Raw genomic sequence first — 18,887 nt, forward strand, 5'->3', positions numbered from 1 at the left:
AGCACCTGACTAAGTCGGATGCAGATACTCACAGCCAATCATCGGACTGAGCCTGGGGACCCCAATGGAAGAGCTGGGGGAGGACTGAAGGAGCTGAAGGGGATGGCAACCCCAAAGGAAGAACAATATCAATAACCAGTCCACCCAGAGACTGAACCACCAACCAAAGAATATACATGGAGGGGTCCATGGATCCAGATGTGTGTGTGTGTGTGTATATGGTAGAGGATGGCCTTATCTGACATCAATGGGAGGGGAGGCCCTTGGTCCTGTGGAGGCTTGATGCCCCAGCATAGGGAGATGCTAGAGTGGTGAGGTTGGGTGAGTGAGTAGAGGACCACCCTCATAGAGGCAAAGGGGAGGGAGAAAGGAGGATGGGATGGGAAGGTTGTGGAGGGGTAACCAGGAAGGAGGATATCACTTGAAATGCAAATGAATAAAATGATTAATAAGAAATAAAAATAAAAATATGAAAAAAGTTAATTTACCTCACCTTGCTTTGGTTTTCAGGATATGCAAGGATAATTCAACATTCTGAAAATCTCTAATGTACTGCACTGATTCATTAAAAGAACACGATAATATGACAAAGTTATTCTAGCAATGAAGAAAAAAATCATGTGATGGAATTAAAGGTCCACTTAAGATCAAAGTTCTCTGTAAATTATTAATAGAAGGGAACACTCCTAATTCTGTAAATGACTAGATAAGACATATAATTAGCACCACTCCAAACAGGGAAGTTGTAGAAATAGCCCACTCAGTCTGAGAAATGAGCTAAGGGTTCTAACCACTGTGATTTCTAATCTTCACGGTCTTCAGATTCAAAGGAAACAGGCAGAAAGCAGAAGCATGGGATTGGAAAGAAACAAATCAAGCCGCTGTACTTTGCAGAATATATTATTGTTTAAAAGTCTCAAAAGAGCCAGGCGCCATGGTGCATGCCTTTAATCCTGGCACCTGGGAGGCAGGGGCAGGAGGGAACTGTGAGAGTTCCAGGACAGCCAGGGCTACATAGAGAATAGAGAAACCGTGTCAAAAAAAAAAAAAATCTCAAATAATCTTTGGTACTCCGTAGACAACTCTAAGAAACCACAGAGGTAATATCAGCAATGGTAAAGTGGGTGTAAGATCCGCTGGCTATGTAAATGGTACAGCATTGTCTACCATGCATAGACACTGGGTTTGAACCCCCATACAGGAAGGGGTTACAGGGGCTTAGATAGTTGCATTTTTCTTCAGCAGCAACTAACAAGGAAGCTTTACTAAAGAGAATTTAAAGTGTCAGAACAGAAAGCATCTATTAATAAGTATATCAAAACATGTGTAGCATCTCTAAATGGAAAGACACAAATCCTTAGTTTTAAAAAGACTTAATAAGTGGAAAGACAGACTATGTTTATGGAAGAGGAGATTTCAAACTATAAAACTGTAATTCTTCCTGAATTGATCTATACATAGGTTCAATGAGGATCTTTAAAAATAATCCATGAAAAGTATTTTGCTGAACTTGATTAGATGATTTAAATTTACATGGCGGAATAAAGAACCGTGAAGTATTCGCCCATTGTGTAAAAGTGTTTATTTTCTTTTTTGTCTGATAGAAAAAGATTAAAGAGAGTTGACTATCCAAACATTGTGATGTATTTTGAATCTATAATAATAAAAATTATAGTTTTGGAGCAAGAGTGGAAACAATGAAATAAACAAGTGAACAAAATATTCCCATGGTTGTAGAGCAGGAGACAGTGTGATCTATGGGATTAGCGAGTGATGGGTGGGTCGGTCATCAAGCAGAGGAAAGTGGTTGCTCTACAGTGAAGAAGACAGTCTTCTCCCTGTACTTTATAAAGCAATCAACTGAGTCGACTTCTAAGACTCCAACACTTTTAACTCTTGGTAAGACTAGCAAATATCTATTGGGCCATGGGATAAAAAAAGTTTGAGTTTGGTCTCTGAGGCTGGCCTTAAACTTTCTATCTAATCAAAGTGGGCCTTGAGCCCTTGCTCCTTCTGTCCACACCTCCTGTGGGCTGGGGTTACAGGCAAGTGCCACCAGGCCCAGTTAGGTAAGATTCTGCACACAAAATTACATGCAACATTGACCAGAAACAAACAAACAAACAAACAAACAAACAAACAGAATTACCTGTATTAAATCAAGACGTATGATCACAAAACACATAAGAAAATGAGAAGCGAGTTACAAGCTGGCAGAAGATGTTTGCAATGTGCATTTGGGATTCCTGATGTGAACTAATATTGTGCTTAAGTAACCTGGATATGGAAAGGCACACACATAAGGAGGAGGAGGAAGAGGAAGTGGGAAACCAGAAATTTGAAATAAGACACAAACAGACATCTCACAGAGGAAATGCAACTAGTTAATAAACACAGTGATACGCCATCGTGTTCCTATTCAGTCAACAAATAGCTTTTAAAGGCTGTACTGACTGACGAAAGGTCTCAGAGCCACAGGTCTCAGAGGAGACGCTGTTGGAAGGACAGTATTCTGCATCGACCATACAGGCCATGGTTGGCATTGTCTTGTTGGTGCAAACACTCATGTATTTTTCTCCTAAGCTCACCCTCATGCACACACATGTCTGCAGAAGACATTGCCAAGAGGGTTATGAACAGCGATGTGACACCAGCAAGTATTCTAAAACATCCAGACCCATCATTACAAAACTGGCTATAGAAACTACTGTAGTCACTTAGTAGAGAATGAAGTGGAAGCCGTTCACGCATGCGCAGTGAGTACAGAGTCAGTTCCTATTTACCTTAAACAGTAATATGTCTCAAGTAAGGGAAACATGCTATGTGAGTATACTGGCTGGTTCCTTGTCAACTTGACATAAGCTACAGTCACCAGAGAGGAAGGAGCCGTAGTTGAGAAAATGCCTCCATGAGACATTAAGACGTTTTCTCAATTAGTGATCAATTGGGGTGGGTGGTCCATTACGGGTGGTACCAACCCTGGGCTGGTGGTGCTGGATTTTATAAGAAAGCAGGCTGAGCCAGTCATGGAGAACAAGCCAGTAACACCTCTCCATGGCCTCTGCATCAGTTCCTTCCTCCAGGTTCCTGACCTGTGTGAGTTCCTGTCCTGACTTCCTTTGGTGATAAACAGCAGTGTGGAAGTGTAAGCTGAATAAACTCTTTCCTCCCCAGCTTTTAGGTCATGGTGTTTTGTTACAGCAACAGAAACCCTAACTAAGACAGCAGGTCAGGCGGACTAGTATGGGATCTTAAGACCGTCACACACACTAGATCGTTAACTGATCCTAAACTATGCTGTAACTAAAAGGGGAGAATGAAAAGAGAGATAGGTAGGCAGGTTTGTGGGCAGGACGTGATAAAAATAGACCCCAGCTTTTGGAGTTGCAACAATAGATGGTTATTTGAAATAAAACCTGAGAATATTAGCATTTAATTTAGAGATATGTAGATAAATACCCAAGGCGGCAGCAAGGAGCTAAACTGTCGTGCTTCTAGAAAGCAGAGCAATAATGTATGGGCTTGCAGCATACCCCTTACACAGACACACATTATACACACACACACACACACACACACACACACACACACACACACACACACACACACACACACACACACACACACACACACACACACACACATTTTTATATATAAATAAATAATACAGTTTTGTACACTATAGAGTAGGGGGCTCAAGGAATGATGAATATGATTTCTGCCACCTTCATATATATATATAATATATATATATATATGCAAACACTCATGTCAAATATCTGACATATATCACGAACACATTGAATACATCTGATAAGAACACATAAGTATGAGTTTACAAACAAGGCCTACCCCTTTGTACCAAACGGAAGTGACATGGTTGAACAGACACGTGGGGCTCCTCGATATGACATTCTGGCCCCTTTGGGGCATAGCAGGGGGCACTAGCTAAATCTGTAAGGCCATACATACACAGTGGTCCAATCTCCTCATTTCACATTCAGGGAAAAACCAGTCATTCTCCTAATGCAAAGTAGACTGAGACAAAGCTGCAGGTCTGTCTCTAGGCCAGAATACGTTCTCCCATAGCCATGAGGAGGTGAAAGGCCGGTGGGCAGACCGACTTGCTGGCTCCCAGGGGAATCCTGTGGGAGGATCCTGCTACCCAGCTAAGGCTGTGATGCTGTAACGTTCCATGGGCGAACCAGCACTTGCCTTCCTCCCGGCGCACCCACTCACTGTCCTCTTCGAAACTATGCACTTGTGTGAGCGTGTGTCTGCCCTCTGGTCTCTAAGGACCAGACAAGGCTTATTAGAACCAGACAGGGCGGGATTAGGTGGGTAGTGGGTATCAGGTTGCTCATTGTGGACCTCACAGACAGCAGAGATAGGATAGGAATCCGACGGAATGAAAGCATGGGCATTATCATTTGTTGCTAGGACTCGGCTTAGTGTTGTCAACATAGGCGGTATTTCCAGAGGGTATGTTCACTTTAAGCTCAAAAGATAAAGAAACAGGCATGGTAGGGGATGGGATAGAGGGTAAGAGGAGAGCTGATGGGTGTGCAGTTGCCTCTTCATGAAAACAATGTTCTATGTGCTTCCACCAGTCACTAGGAATGGGGTCGCTCTGAAAGTTATCTATACTTCCATTAGGCAAAGTAGCCCATAGAACGGTGGTATGGTCATCAGGTAGCAGCGGCATAGAAACGTGAGACTTCAAGCTCAGCTGAGACACCCTGAATCAGAACCATAATTCCCCACGTGACATATAAGCATGTTAAAGGTTGAGAAGCAGTCTCTGTTTTCCTGGAAAAATTGCAGGCTTTACATATTTTATTTGGAATAAAAAGCTATGCAAACTACCAATAATACCTTGAAATAAACAATGATAAGGGAGTAATGATATCCTAAAACAATGGCTCTCAACCTTCCTAGTGTGGCTCTTTAATACAGTCCTCAGGATGTGGTGACTTCCCAACCATAAAATTATCCTTTTTGTCACTTCATAAAATAGAATGTAAATAGATGATATACCGGGGATGTGTGACCTCTGTGAAAGGGTCACTTGACCACCAGAAGGGTTGAGAACCATTATCCTAAAATAAAGACCAAGAGAAACTACCTGGCAGACAATCTTAAAACAGTAATAAACACAGAACGATCAAAGTGAGAATTACAGTTCTCACATACTGGTATTCATTGTCATTAAACTTATTACGGGCTGCTTCTGAGTGCTCTGGGGCTGCTTAATGGGGAATCTGGTGGTCTGCACATGTATAAGGCATCAGCTGCTTAGGCCCATGGCCTGGCCAGACCATGAATCCAGTGTTCTGTCCAAAGATAAAGGAAATATAAAAATGTGACCTCAGGTGGCTAAGCATTGGGCCACAGCAACAATCACTGGTGAAAATAACCCAACGTACAAGTGGGGAAGGATTGGCTGAAACCCCAAAGTAACCTTCGAAGACATAGGCTGTCGTTCACAGACACACAGGCACCACGTGGTATCCACCAGAGAGTGAACTCGAAAGCACGCTCACCTCGAGGAAAGGCTTGGCTTCCCGCTTTTGCTGCAGCTGGTATAGATTCCGGGGCCATCGTCAAAGAAGCTTCCGAGTGCCAACTTCTGTCTGATAGACTCTCTCTCATTCTTCTGTGCCTAAAATGTCAAGGGGAAAAAAAGGTGCCAATCAGTGGGCAGATACAACGCAAGCATAGGCAGTCTACCTTGCTGAGTAAGTTTCTTGAAATGGAACATTAGATAGATAGATAGATAGATAGATAGATAGATAGATAGATAGATAGATAGGTAGGTAGGTAGGTAGGTAGGTAGGTAGGTAGGTAGATAGATAGGTAGGTAGATAGATAGATAGATAGATAGATAAATGGGCTGAAGTCCAGAGATATTTCAATTATTAAAAGCTGAAATAAAATCAGTCTCTTATGGCTCTAATTCCAGTCCTTTGGTGCTTCCCCCACCCCAAATTGAGGCACCCACAGTGATGCCAGTCCGTCTTCATGGGGCTGGGAGGAGCTGGTTTGTAACATTCATCCCTCTCACCCAACAGTCAGGGCTGGCTAATGATATCTCCTAAATTTAATCACTCTGCTTTGCCCCAGGTCTTTGGCCCACCCCCTCGTCAGCAAGAACAATAACGCAATCAGCTGTGTACACTGGATTTCAGGAGCTGGCTGATGCCGCTTGGTCCGGCCCAGAGCCAAGGAGACTGATACCACAGTCTGCCTGCCTTGGGCTTACAGTCTTGCTGGGGAGGACGACTTCCGTTTGCCTCCTCGTTCCAGTATACATGAGCAAGAATATAAGGCCTGTGATGATTGGAGAGTTGTAATTGGCCTCATCGGTCTCACATTTTGATTCAAAGTGTGCATAGTAAAAAGACTTGAGCTATGCTATTCTGACCATTTGGGTATGTTTACAATACTCAGCTTCCCATTAAAAACCCAATAAAAACTCACCCGACTGAACTTTTAGGCCCTTTAAACAACAGGGTAGAAGATTAGAAATGATTTCCTTAGTTAAATATAAAACCACTACAAAACCAACCAGAAAGCCTTGCCTGAGAAGATTTTGGGGAGGGGGGGTTCTTTCTTTGTGGGATGAAAAGGTTATGAGTGGGGCCATTTTGTGTGCTGAGCAGGCTCTTAAGGCGACCTCTGTCTGCTCACAGAGCTTAGCGATGCTAGTGTTCCCCCCTACAGAAGGTTCTAGAGTCACGCCTGTGCTCTCCTGTGTCAGAAAGACCCAGTACATCCAGTTGGAAGGATGGGCTGACAAATGACTTACTTCATTCCCATCTGTAAGACAGGATAAGGACTCCTCCGTCTCCCAGCACACTCAGGTCACACGTGGCTGTCTGCATTTCAATCTAACAATTGGTTAATTAAAATTTAAATTTAGTTCCTCAGTCAACCTGGCCTCATTTCAGGAACTCCAAAGCCATCCGGGATGAGTGTGGATATCCCATTCGACAGCACAGTCGAATATGATAATGCTTCAACAAGCTGTGTTAGAAGGAACTAGGGTTTTTAAAGTACACATCGTGGGGTGCTAGATCCAGACAATTTCAGAAGGTTCGAAAACTTGTTATTCAGAGAAAGCTCTCCGCTCTCCTCTCTCCCCTCTAACACCTTTAAATTCTTGAAAACCATAAGCATTATAATTTACACTTAGTAATGATATCTATCTATATAGCCAGTCATTCCCCCCTGCACCTCCATTTTGGCACATCCCAAGGAGACAGTGTGTGTGTGTGTGTGTGTGTGTGTGTGTGTGTGTGTGTGTGTGTGTGTGTGTGTGTGAATGCATATAATACAGTCACAAAGTGAGAGACTGTTTTTATACAGATATTTCTACAGGAACAATGCTGATGTCATTCTGTGTGTTGTCCTGCAAACCTGAGCACTAAGAAAGTCTCTGAGCTGGCCAAGGAAAGCAGGCGTGCCTTTCGCTTGGCTAACCACTCACAGGTGTGGTGCTGGCACCTCCAGCAAGGCCTACCACCCTGTTACACACAGGCCAATCTTGTGAAACCCACCCCACACCCATTCGTCAGTGAGCCCATGTCTCAACCACGAATTCTCGACAGTCTAAAAACTGTGAAGTAGAACTGAGTATTTAAATAAAAACCAGGAGATAGCGTGAGTGTTCGTGGTTAATGGTCAACAAATTGCTGGTCCAACATGGTTCCAGGTCTGGAAGGGCAACAGCCATCTTGGCTGGGCTGTGTGAACGCCCCCTCGGTTTCTTTTCAGTTCTTTCTGGAATACAGAGTGCTACCAATTCTGGTGTTGGGAGAGCACTAAAAAGCCATTTTCCTCTTCTGTTTTCCTTTCCGGATCTTACTGAGCAGAATGAGGAAAAAATGAAGAGAAGATAAATGTTACCGACGATCCTGTTGCTTAGATCACCGCTCACAGTGTATTTCCTCCTAGTTTTTTTTTCCTAACTGTGCGTACACTGAAATCTTCCCATGTAAGCACTTCATAGTCTCCAAGAACGCACTTTCAACGACTTCTACTCGGCCCACCCTATGGCGTTTCCTCCCACAGTTAGCCATTTGGGGTTGTGTCAAACTAAAAATAACATCTTTATATCAACCCCTGCCCACACGTCTGATGATTTCCCAGGGATGAGTCCCTGGAAGTGGGTTTGCCAGATCCGCTGTGTGCGAACATTTGCTGAAGCTCTTGACGCATCACGTCACAGTGCTCCAAAGAGAAGCTGCTCCTGTCACATGCCCACCAGCAGTGCGAGGTCGGCTTCTGCTGCAGCATTCCTGCTAACCGGAAGCACTTCTGTTGTCCTCAGTTTGATAGGCAGGCGTAGTCCCGTAGCTCAGTTCCTTCCATTTATCAGCAAGAATAAATGTTTAAAGTGTTTATGCTACTGTATTTTCCTTTCCCCTGAATTACTTGTTCCTAAGTTTGTTTATTTTTCTGCAGAGATCTGACAGTTTATATTTTGCTATATTAAGGGAATTTGACCTCTTGACTTTTAGCTGTGTGCAGTTGGTTCAGTCAATGGCTTGCCTTCTCTGTCACATTGCTGGTGGCTTTTGTGCATGGAAGCCTCTTTTCAGTTCAGAATGGAGAAGAATCTCTATTCACTGAAGAGTTAACTGAGAGGGTTCAGAGCGGCTGGCTGATGGTAACGGAGCCAGCAATGATGGTGACATCGCGGTCAATCCTCCAATAACTGTTCTGACGATGAGAAACGGAGCATAACAACAGGTCAGCCTATTGGTGTGGAGAAGAACGAGGGCTTGTGTAGATGCTTTCTGGTCCCATATCTTTCTTCTCTTCTGCACCGAGGGAAAAGAATGTGCAGACTAAAAATACTAACAGTGGGCACTACGGTGAAGACACATTGTGAAACTAGAGGTATGGGTCAATTTCTTCTCTGACATGAACATGATGCTTTCCCACAAAAGCACCCAACACCAGCACCCCAAAAAGCAGATCAGGCATCACCACAGACCAACTGTGAACAGAGACATCTGCGAACACTGCAGTGCAGAGCATAGATGACCACAGAGCAACCATACTCGGAGACATTTACAAACATCTTGGCAGCCACTATCCTAGTCACCACAGCTCAGCCCTCCTTTTGGAACATCTGATTCCAAGTGTTGTAAGTACCACAGCTCCGCTAGCCAGCAAAGCAGGGATCTCTCATTCTCGGAGGTGTTCTATCCGCAGGCCAATGGGACATCACAACTTCAAAAGCTGGAGATGAAGCCTTTGGAGAAGGGAGAGGCTAATGCAAAATGACGCCATCTGGATGCGCTATGGCCAGCAGAGCCATGTCCACTACTAAAAAGCCTTGGTAAACACTCTCATAAAACAAAATGTCTAGAATCGATATTGCTAGTAAAAAGCGAAAGAGCAACTGAGGAATAGTGGCTCATGGTCCCCAGGATAGAAAAGCTGTGCAAAACCAAGGTGGAAGTGAAACTGTGTTTACGGACTGATGCCTAGTCCGCCTCGGGCAGTTTGTGACGGCATCCGTACCTCCCTCCACACTGAGTCCAGGCAGATATCACTTACAGTGGCCATCAAGGGTGTTGTACAAGCTACAGGCATCTCACAGGCCACAGAGACTACACACACAACACCCCTTTCCTGGGGCGAAACTGCTCTACTGCAATCCCCCAAATGTGGAAGAATACTTCCTAAAGGAAAGCGCAGGGTGTTCTGCTTGGGTAGACACTGTCTGTTTGCAATCCGTCTGTCTCCAGGTCCTTCCTACACACTACATCATCCCTGCATCCTCCACTCGGTCCTTCCTGCTCACTTCTGGGCCATACTACTTTGTTTGCAGCATCATGGCGTCTCTGAGGCAGGGCTACTTGTCATTCCACACAATAATCTGCGCAGAGATCTATGCAGGAAGGCTTGGGTAGCTCTTACATTTCTAAAGTATACTTAACCGGCACACAGTGTTTCCGTGGAGATACATTTGTGAGGCATAAGGACACTCTTTGGGGAACAACATCCTAGCCCTAATTATAAAGTCAGTGGTGTTCAGGACCATACCAGGGGCTTCCTCCTCATAATTCATGCACATGATATAACCAGAGCAGCCAGAAAGGCTTGTCAGACCAAGAGGAACTTAACCTCCTCCATGATTACATACATTTAAAGAATCTCTGCCTAAAATAATCCCAGGCCCTAACTGATGAGAAGTGCACAGAGGTGCTGCGGAGTGAAGTGACAGGTGCTGGAGAGGTGGCTCCACAGGTAGGGGTCCTGACTGCCCACGAGCCTGACTGCCCTTCCTCCGGCTTCCATGCTACTACAAACAGAAGGAACCGCTTGCAAAAGCAACGACGTTAATGCAGTTGGTTCCCTATCCAGAGGTTTCAGATCAGAGACTCAACAGGAAGTGCTCGGAGGGACTCTGTCTGGACTAATCATGTCCACATACTCCATTTTTGTTATTCCCTAAACAACACGATGGCAAGGTATCCATACTGCACCAAATATGGCAAATAAAGTATACAAACTCTGTACTACTTTATGTTGGAGACTGGGTTATTTATAGATTTTGCTCTTTCTGTGTTTCTGCTTCTGTCTGTCTGTCTCTGTCTGTCTGTCTGTCTGTCTCTCTCTGTGTGTGTGTGTGTGTGTGTGTGTGTGTGTGTGTGTTGGAAGCAGTGTCTCACAGATACTAAGAGATGACTATGCTTTCTACAAAGCTAACAAGGAAAATGGCATTCACAGAGGAAGAACTTGCTAAGGACTTGTGGCTACATTGTCTCGGGAGCCATTGGTCTCCCTCAATTAGTGGAACTCACAGTTCCAGGAGCTGCCAAGACATCAGTTTGTCAAGTAGAGACTGTGTGTGTGTACAGGCACACACAGATGCTCTCTGTAGATGCCACACTTCTCTGTAGATGTAGGTGACACATTTCTTTGAGTCAGTAGTTTCCCCTGCTCGAATGTGCATGGCCATCACCCAGAGGGCCTGCGAAAGCACAGGTCATGCTTCTGTGCTTGAGATCTGGGCTGGGGCTGCATGCCTAACCAGCTTCCAGATGCTGTTCTAAGCAGAGTTAACTCCCCTTCCCCCATGCCCACATCTGTTCCATGTAGCCTGTCCAGCCTCTGTAGCCAGGGGCCCTGGGAGGATGCCTGTTTTGTAGCAATTAATGATCTTCCCGACCCAGTGCAATCTATCACCTAGCGATACCTGCTCACCACATTAGCATCCACCAGAGAGCCCAACTGGGATTCTGAAGCTCCCTGTGGAAACACGCTCTTCCTCTAGGAAATGGTGGTCACTTGTTTCTCTCCTCTGCTTGGAAGACAGCTGGCCTCTAATAACTGTAGGCAACTCTCCAGTGTGGGCGAGGCTGAGGCTTTTAAGCAGGAAGCAGACGTACAGAATGTATTTGTTCAGTGGCAAATTTCACTGACCTTCTTTTAAATTAAACGGCAGAAAAAGAACTCGGGTATATTGATGGTGCTCCTTAATTATTTCTGTGCTGAGATAAACCATGGATTTGTAACAAGATCAGAATAGGAAAATAGTATTCTATGAGAGGAGAAATGGAATACTTTTGAATGTCAAGTGCATAAATACCTGTATACTGCAGGTCATTTCAAATTCAGGATTTAATTTTATTCCTTGGGAAGTGCTTTTACATTCTGGGTGGATACTGCAGTTAGATGGCACTGGGTCTTTCCACTGTATGGCTGAATGGATATTAAGCCTGGACACTTTCTTTTTCATTTAGTATTTCTGACATTTTCCATCCTAGAACCTTACACTAAACACTGTACAAAAAGGTTATGATGAGATATCAGACAAAGGTTTCCTGAATTGCCTTTGAAATTTCAGGACCACTACTTGGGAAAGCTGGCCTTGAATATCTAATATCCAGATGGGGTATCATGGGGAAAGGTTCATCTGTTTTACCTGAGAATGGAGGACATCAAAAGCACGGGGCTTCTAGTTTATAGGATGAAGTGTTTGTACTAGTGTAGTCACGACCGTGGTTTTGAGCAGTGCTGTTGGCTGCCTGCCTTCTCATGCCATGAGGCCAGCACATGCTGCTGTGAAGGGCTCTGATACCAGAGTATTCCGATGGTTAAGGACTAGAACAAAGACCTAGCATTAGGTCAGTCGTCACTTCGATCAGGAAGTTTGGTGATGGGTGAAAAGGCTCAACTGTCAAGCCTGACTGCTAGAAGCGTGTAAGCGAAACCCTAACGAGATGCAGTTGGCTTTCTACCCTCAGATCAGCATGTCCCAAAGCTGTTGGGGGCAGCCTGTGCTCATTTAGAGTTCTCAAACGATTGCGTGCACAAACACCTTCTGTACACTAGACAGTGTTATCTGGCAACTCTATTTTTAACAGGTGTGGATTTAGACGCCTGTAAGCCCCATCACGGTCATCCAGTATCACTGTCAGGAACAGAACACTCCAAAATGCTGCCTAGGTATGATATGGCCCTCGTCAATTGGCAGGAAAATGATGTTTTCAACCCACTAGCTGGATGGATTAGGATCTGGGAGAGTTGGAGACAGACAGACAATCTGACATGAGGGTAGGACAGGAGCTGGGCCTGAGGATACAGGTAGACACTGACACTACTTCAGGTTACAGAAACTCTTTGAGTCTTGGCTTGTTTTGTATTTTAAGGAGAGATATCTGTTTTTCACGTTTAAACAAGCAAGCATAGGAAGTGCTCACCATGCTGTCTGACACAGAGAGAATACGATAGCTGATAGTTTATTGTTGATATTAAATGGAAGAGCGGGCAAGATGGGGACTACTGAAAAGGAGAAAAATTAAAATGCTAGAAACATGTGGAGCAGGTAAAGCCATAAAGACAGAAAGTGGTTGCCAAAAGCTAACTGAACAGGGATACAGATTGCTAATGGTCCCAGGTTCATTTGGGGGTGGGAGAGGTCGAGATAAAGTGTTCTCAAACTAGACAGTAGTTCACACCAGCGTGTGAACATACTAAACATTTTAAAAAGTGGCTTGCTGCTGTTGCTGCTTTGACAATGTCTCACTATGTAGCCTTGGCTGGCCAGAAACTTCCTCTGTAGGATCTGGATTGGAACTCTGAGGTCCACCTGCCTCTGCCTCCCAAGTGCTGGCATTAAAGGCATGGACCATCATTCCTGGCCCCAGAGGAATTCGGATGTGTGAGAATTAGATCTCAGCTTCCATAAAATACCATGCTGATCCTCCCCAAAGAAAGAGCTAGTCCCCTAACATAATCCCTAAGAGGAGGAAGTAGAGGAGAAAGAAGGAGGTGAAGATGAGAAGGTGTGCACACGGTTTGCTGACAAGAAGAAACCTTATGTGCTCAGTGTTTCACTGAGCACTCTAGAGACAGCCTATCCCCTGACCATCGCGGCTGACGGAGGTGCGGCCATCGGGTGACAGAGCGCAAAGCCAAGGGCTCCACACTGAGGACCTTGGATTCCTCACTCTGAAGAAAAGGAGACCCTGGGCCCAAAACTGGAAAGGACTTCCCTGAGGTGGCAGAGGCAGGGGGAACACACATGGGGCCCAGGGCCCAGGCTTGGGTGACTAACTTGGTTCTTCAAGCACGTTCATGCCTCTGAGACGGGGAGACGTGAGGGTTAATGGAGGTCGGCGGCTGCTTTGCCTCGGTAATTGTGTGGGGAGGGCAGAGCTTGTCAGGAATGGCAGCTGGCATCCCCTGCTCCTGTTTATTGCAGTTTATCTCAGGCAGTCATTTCCATTCACCTTTTAAAGAAACATGAGGCGCAGCTGCGGCTTCACGTTAAATATTTTCCCTCCAGCCTTTTATGGTTTTTTTTCCCCTCCATGGGGTCCTCCCTAATCTTTCACTGTAATTAGATGGAAGACACTTGGGATGACACCTCTGTGGGACAAAGCTGAGCTTGCCAGGTTCTGGGACTGCACTGCTTCCCTTTCTCTGTGCACAGTGGCCTGGGAACAGAAGGACTTGTGGACAGGACTGGAGCCAGTGTTAGGCTGTGTGCACCTATTCATGTAACAAATCGCAGCGCCTAGAGGGAAGACTCAGCCTCCCGTCCATGACCTTGATGCAGTGTCTAAGTGATCAACAGGCTGCTGGGGATGATGGAGGAGGTGGATGTTGGAGGGATGGAGGGGAATGGATGCATGAGGATGGTGGACATATTCTGAAGGCCTCCTTGTCTCCTGACACACGCTCTGTGGTGGTGGTGGTTCTTCCTCCTCCTCCTCCTCTTCTTCTTCTTGTCCTTCCTCCTCCTCCTCTTCTTCTTGTTCTTCTTCTTCCTCCTCCTCCTTCTCCTCCTCCTCTTCTTCTTCCTCCTCCTCCTCCTCCTATTCCTCCTTCTCTTCCTCTTCTCCTCCCTTTCTCCTTCTCTCTCCTCTTCCTCCTTCCCCCTCCCTCTCCTCCTCCTCCACCTCCTCCTCCTTCCCCCTCCTCCTCCTCCTTTCTACCTCCTCTCCTCCTTCTCCTCCTCCTCCTTCTTCTAAAGACTTACTTTTTTGTGAGTACGAGTGTTCACCTGCACATATGTATGTGTGCTATGTAGGCCTGGGTTCTGAGAAGGCCAGAAGAGACTGTCAGATCCCCTAGAATGGGATTTACAGGTAGCTGTAAGCTGCCATGTGGGTGCCAGGAGCCAAACCTGGGTCGTGAGCAGGAGCAGCATGTGTCGTCTCTCAGGCCTCTTCAGTTCTTCTGCAGAGACTCAGAAGTGGCCACAGTGGAGCAGGGGAGTGGTGGGCTAAGCACAGATCCCTCATTCACGGACAAGATCTCCATGTTCCCTCCTAAGTACTGTGATCTGCTCTCTCTTTAGCTTGGTTTTACTCTCGTTATTAAATAAGCCGGGTTCTTAATGAAACATCTTTCCTACAGGCAGGCCTTCCCCAAGGAAAAGGGACAGCTGCATAATCTTTTCCTTCCTCTGCCTCGGTGAATCTAATTTTAGTCATCGGAAAGTGACCTTTCCCCCTGAAGGCTGTTTGTCTGACTTTAAAACAGCCCTGTAAAACAATCCCTATACGCATGTGGTATTTATTAATGTGACCCATTCAGGGAATTGTGCAGCACCTGGGCAGCAAACACTGATTTTTCCAACTGGTTTTGATGCTGGACCTTAATGAAGGGAGAGTTCACAGAAAGGAAGGTGTCATTTGGAATTTTACTTTCATTTATAAGCATTTTATTCTCTTAGCGATTTGTGCATATGTTTTAGACATGTATATTTATAATGCTAAATCTTTTGCAATCAAATAAATGTATACTTGAGGCACAGGCCCATTCCATTTAACTGATAGATGCAGGATCAAAATGCCTGTAGAGTGCTTTCTATGGCATGTCATGTACTGTTTTCCTTAGTTAACCAAAGACCAAAAACATTAAGGGGAAAAGAACTTTGAAAGGGGAATTTGGATTTTTACACTGAGAACTGTTTTTCTCTGGAAAAAAAAAAAGCCTATGTTGATCAACTTCACTAGAAGCTCATAAGAAAATTACAAATTTTCCCCTCTAAGTATAATGAGGCCTTCACAATGACCAAGTAGAAGCAACACTGCACAAACAGCAAAGCACTTGCCCCGAGAAGGGTGACTAAGAAGCTTGCGTTTTGGGTCCCAAACACTGCAAACCTGTAGCACCCCACATGTCTAGAGGCTTCACCTAGTAGGTTGCTTGTTTGTTCTGTACTAACCTGTCAGTATTATTTCTCCTGAAACTGCACATGGCCTTCTACTGCCTGTGTGCCTTGGTGGTCTACACTATGTTTTGTTGAAGGTGGTGTCTCTAAGCTCCTGGAGCCCTGCGTAACTGTAGCTTTGGCCAGCCCTGTCTCAGGTTGCCGGCTGAAGCACGGCTCACTTATTCCAGGCATCTGGTTCCCTCCTTGTTTCTAGGTAGAACAAGCAGAGTGGCCATGATTTTATTGTTAGCGAATTAGTAACGCTATGCCTTTCATTTTTTCCTTACTGTGAACTGATCTGGACTTTTTTTTTTTTTAAATCTGAAAAAAAAAAAGTTGACAAAGAAAACTGTGACCAGTTCTCTGGCACTGAAGACAGGACACAGGAGAACGACACCCTTGCTCGGCAGGGTTGGGTAAGTGATCTGACTGATGGTGGAGTGTCCCAAGTGTCTTTTGTGTACCAGCTTCCGCTCAGCGGGGGAAGGGCGGACAGCTGGGGTTTCAGGACACAAAGTCACCACACTGAGCTCTTAGTCCCTGGTTGGAGAACACAAAAAATGAAAAACACATAGGGTGACATGGCCCAGCCACTGAGATCTCCCATGACGTTTAAAGTTCTACCCCCTGGATAAAGAATACAAATTATTATGAAATAATAAGATATACAGTAAATACTTTAGAGAGCCTTCACATTCACATGCAGAGTTTAAGGCCCAGATGTCATAGCCGGCTATATTTGAGGAATGAACATGCTAGAAACTTCTTCCTATATCTCACTCTGGGCAAAACCACTAATGCCATCTTTGAGTGAATGGAGGATCCAATTCTTCATGCTGTCCAGCTAAGCCCTGCACTTGACTTTGTCAATAACAGAGAATGGAGGGCTGTGTGTGTTTAGGCTGCTGTGGGCAGACAAGCATGTACTTGTAGCTTGATTTCATGACCTCGCCCATATAACTAAAGCTATTTTTACTTGGGCCTGTTATTACCAGACAATGACCACATAAAACATTCCCAAAATATATTTAACTGACTTTCAAAAGAAAAGGCGAACACAATGAACAGATATTGTATCAATTTTTTAAGATCCCAAACTTCTCTGTAAAACATTTTTATTTTTTTCCCTTTTAAAAACAAACTTACATCCGTTAGCCCTACTGAGTAATTGTTTCTACTGAAGTGCTAAGATATGTCAATTATTTTTCTTAAAATCCCTTTGCATAAAATGCTGCTTTGCAAGGAAGCACATAATAGAAATTCTCTCAACTTTGGAACACTGACATGTACGGTTTAGCTGTTGTTGTATTAACAAGCTGAGAAGAACCAGGGGCCTGAACTGGGGTCTCCAAGCTTACTGTGGTTAATTCTGTGCGTTTAGTTTTTCTTCAGTGTATAACGGCAATGACCACTGTGTGTGGAATTTGGCAAACTTCCTCAAGGGCAACCTTCCTCCCTTTTAGAAAAATGGTCCAATTGTTTATAAACAAAAGCACTCCCCCCCTTACCTTTTTATAATTCCCCTCCAAATCCAATGGAGATTCTCGACTGATGATGTCATCGTCCATTCCATCACGGTCCAAATTCATCCTTTAACTCTTTAGAATTTCACTTAAGAAATAATCTCCCATGAATCCTGACAGGATGAAGTGCCAACTGCCCAGTACCTTGGTGACCACTCATGCTGGCATGAAGAGCCTGTGCTTGGCTGTGGTGTCCTTGCCCCTTTCTGCCTCAGACACTGCCCCGCCCGGCCTGCCTGGCTTCTTTCTCCCGGGCACTGGGCAGCTGCCTGCTGTAAGGTGCACTCCGTTCCTGACGACTGGCTTGTTGAGAGTCCGGCCTGCCTACCATCTGCTGTCACCTTCCCTGAATGATCTGGCCCAGACTCCTCTGCAGCACCTTTCCTGCTCCCAACAAGGGAGAGGAGGGACAGGAGGCTTCAGCCAGCTGACCTGACCCCAGTTCAGGGCCCAGCGTGAACTGGAGTTTGGTGAGGCACTCTGAAGCCAGTAGACTGCGGGATAAAAATAGACACAAAAACTTGCAGCCCGAGAGATCTCACTGTGAGCTGAGTCGGGTGCCCCACATGGAACAAAAACTATCATTTAAGGTGACCCGTAAGACAGATGTTTCCCATTTTTTCCCCCATGACCAACGGGGACTGACCACTACATTTCTTTTTTTCCAAATCCTTTATGAGATGTAGAAGTTTCATCGTCTGGAATGAGCACTAAGCCCAGGACTGAGACTGATTCCAACCCACAGAAACCCCTCTCTGCCCCAGGAGCACGGCTTTGTCCTTTTAACATGGGCAAGAGAAAGAGATCCATCAACTTTTCTTTTAAGATTCAGCTAGTGGCGGGCTTTTCTACAGAAGCACGCTTTCTTTTCTCTCGCTCTCTTTAAGCTTTCCCCATGGCTTCTGGGTTTGTTTATGGGTTTTACAGGCAGCCAGGGAAAGGTCCACAGCTGGAGGATGCTTGGCTCAAAGAAGCAGACAAACAGAAGTTCACAGGCACACTCAAGCATACTCATGCGCATCAAATTAATACTCCCATAAACAAACAAACGAAAATGCTATGACTTTTCAGTAATGGTTTGCAGGGGAAACCAGCCACAGAAGAACTCAAAGGCCAAGCTTCCACTTAGCAACAGGCCTTACCTTCTGAAATGCTCACACGGAAAATTGCAAAGGCACTAGTCAATCAATTCTCCAGTACACATTCCTGAGCAACCGCAACATTGTTACGAACAGGTCTGAAGGAAAATGCCATCCAATAGAACCTTGTCCGGCATCTCAACCTCTGCTCGCAGGCTCACCTTTAGCTGTTTACCTCTGTAAATATTTTTAAATTCAATTTGTGTTAGACTTGTGATATAAACACAGCTCAATGGCCTTTATGGTAGGCCTGCTTCTATCAGGCAAATATTTTCTTCTCACAGCCCAGATCCAAATCTAAATCCTTTTATTCCATTCCCTCACCACCCCCCCAGCCAGTCCTCTCCGCTCCCAAGGGGATGAATAGCCCTTTTGTAAGGTATCACACTGACAAGTTTCATCTTGTGGGATACATTTGCAAGGCTCTGTCTTACTCTGGTCCAGACCCCTGGACTCTCATTCCGGATGGCAGTGTCCTGGAGTGTTTGTCTGGATGGTGTGGCAATGGGGGCTACTGAGTGCTGGCTAGGGCTGTGA

The 18,887-nt window shown here is 45.1% G+C and overlaps 1 protein-coding gene across 3 annotated transcripts in view; it reads right to left on the reverse strand.

The window, feature by feature from the left end:
• Positions 1-18,887, reverse strand: part of LOC116896801 (IQCJ-SCHIP1 readthrough transcript protein) — a 737,613-nt gene that overhangs the window by 25,575 nt on the left and 693,151 nt on the right. For all 3 annotated transcript variants that reach the window (XM_032898271.1, XM_032898272.1, XM_032898274.1), the window contains one exon: positions 5,544-5,662. In XM_032898271.1, the coding sequence (XP_032754162.1) occupies positions 5,544-5,662 (119 nt within the window). The remainder of the gene's footprint in view (positions 1-5,543; positions 5,663-18,887) is intronic.

The sequence above is a fragment of the Rattus rattus genome, chromosome 3 (genome assembly GCF_011064425.1).
Source record: "Rattus rattus isolate New Zealand chromosome 3, Rrattus_CSIRO_v1, whole genome shotgun sequence".
NCBI lineage: Eukaryota > Metazoa > Chordata > Mammalia > Rodentia > Muridae > Rattus > Rattus rattus.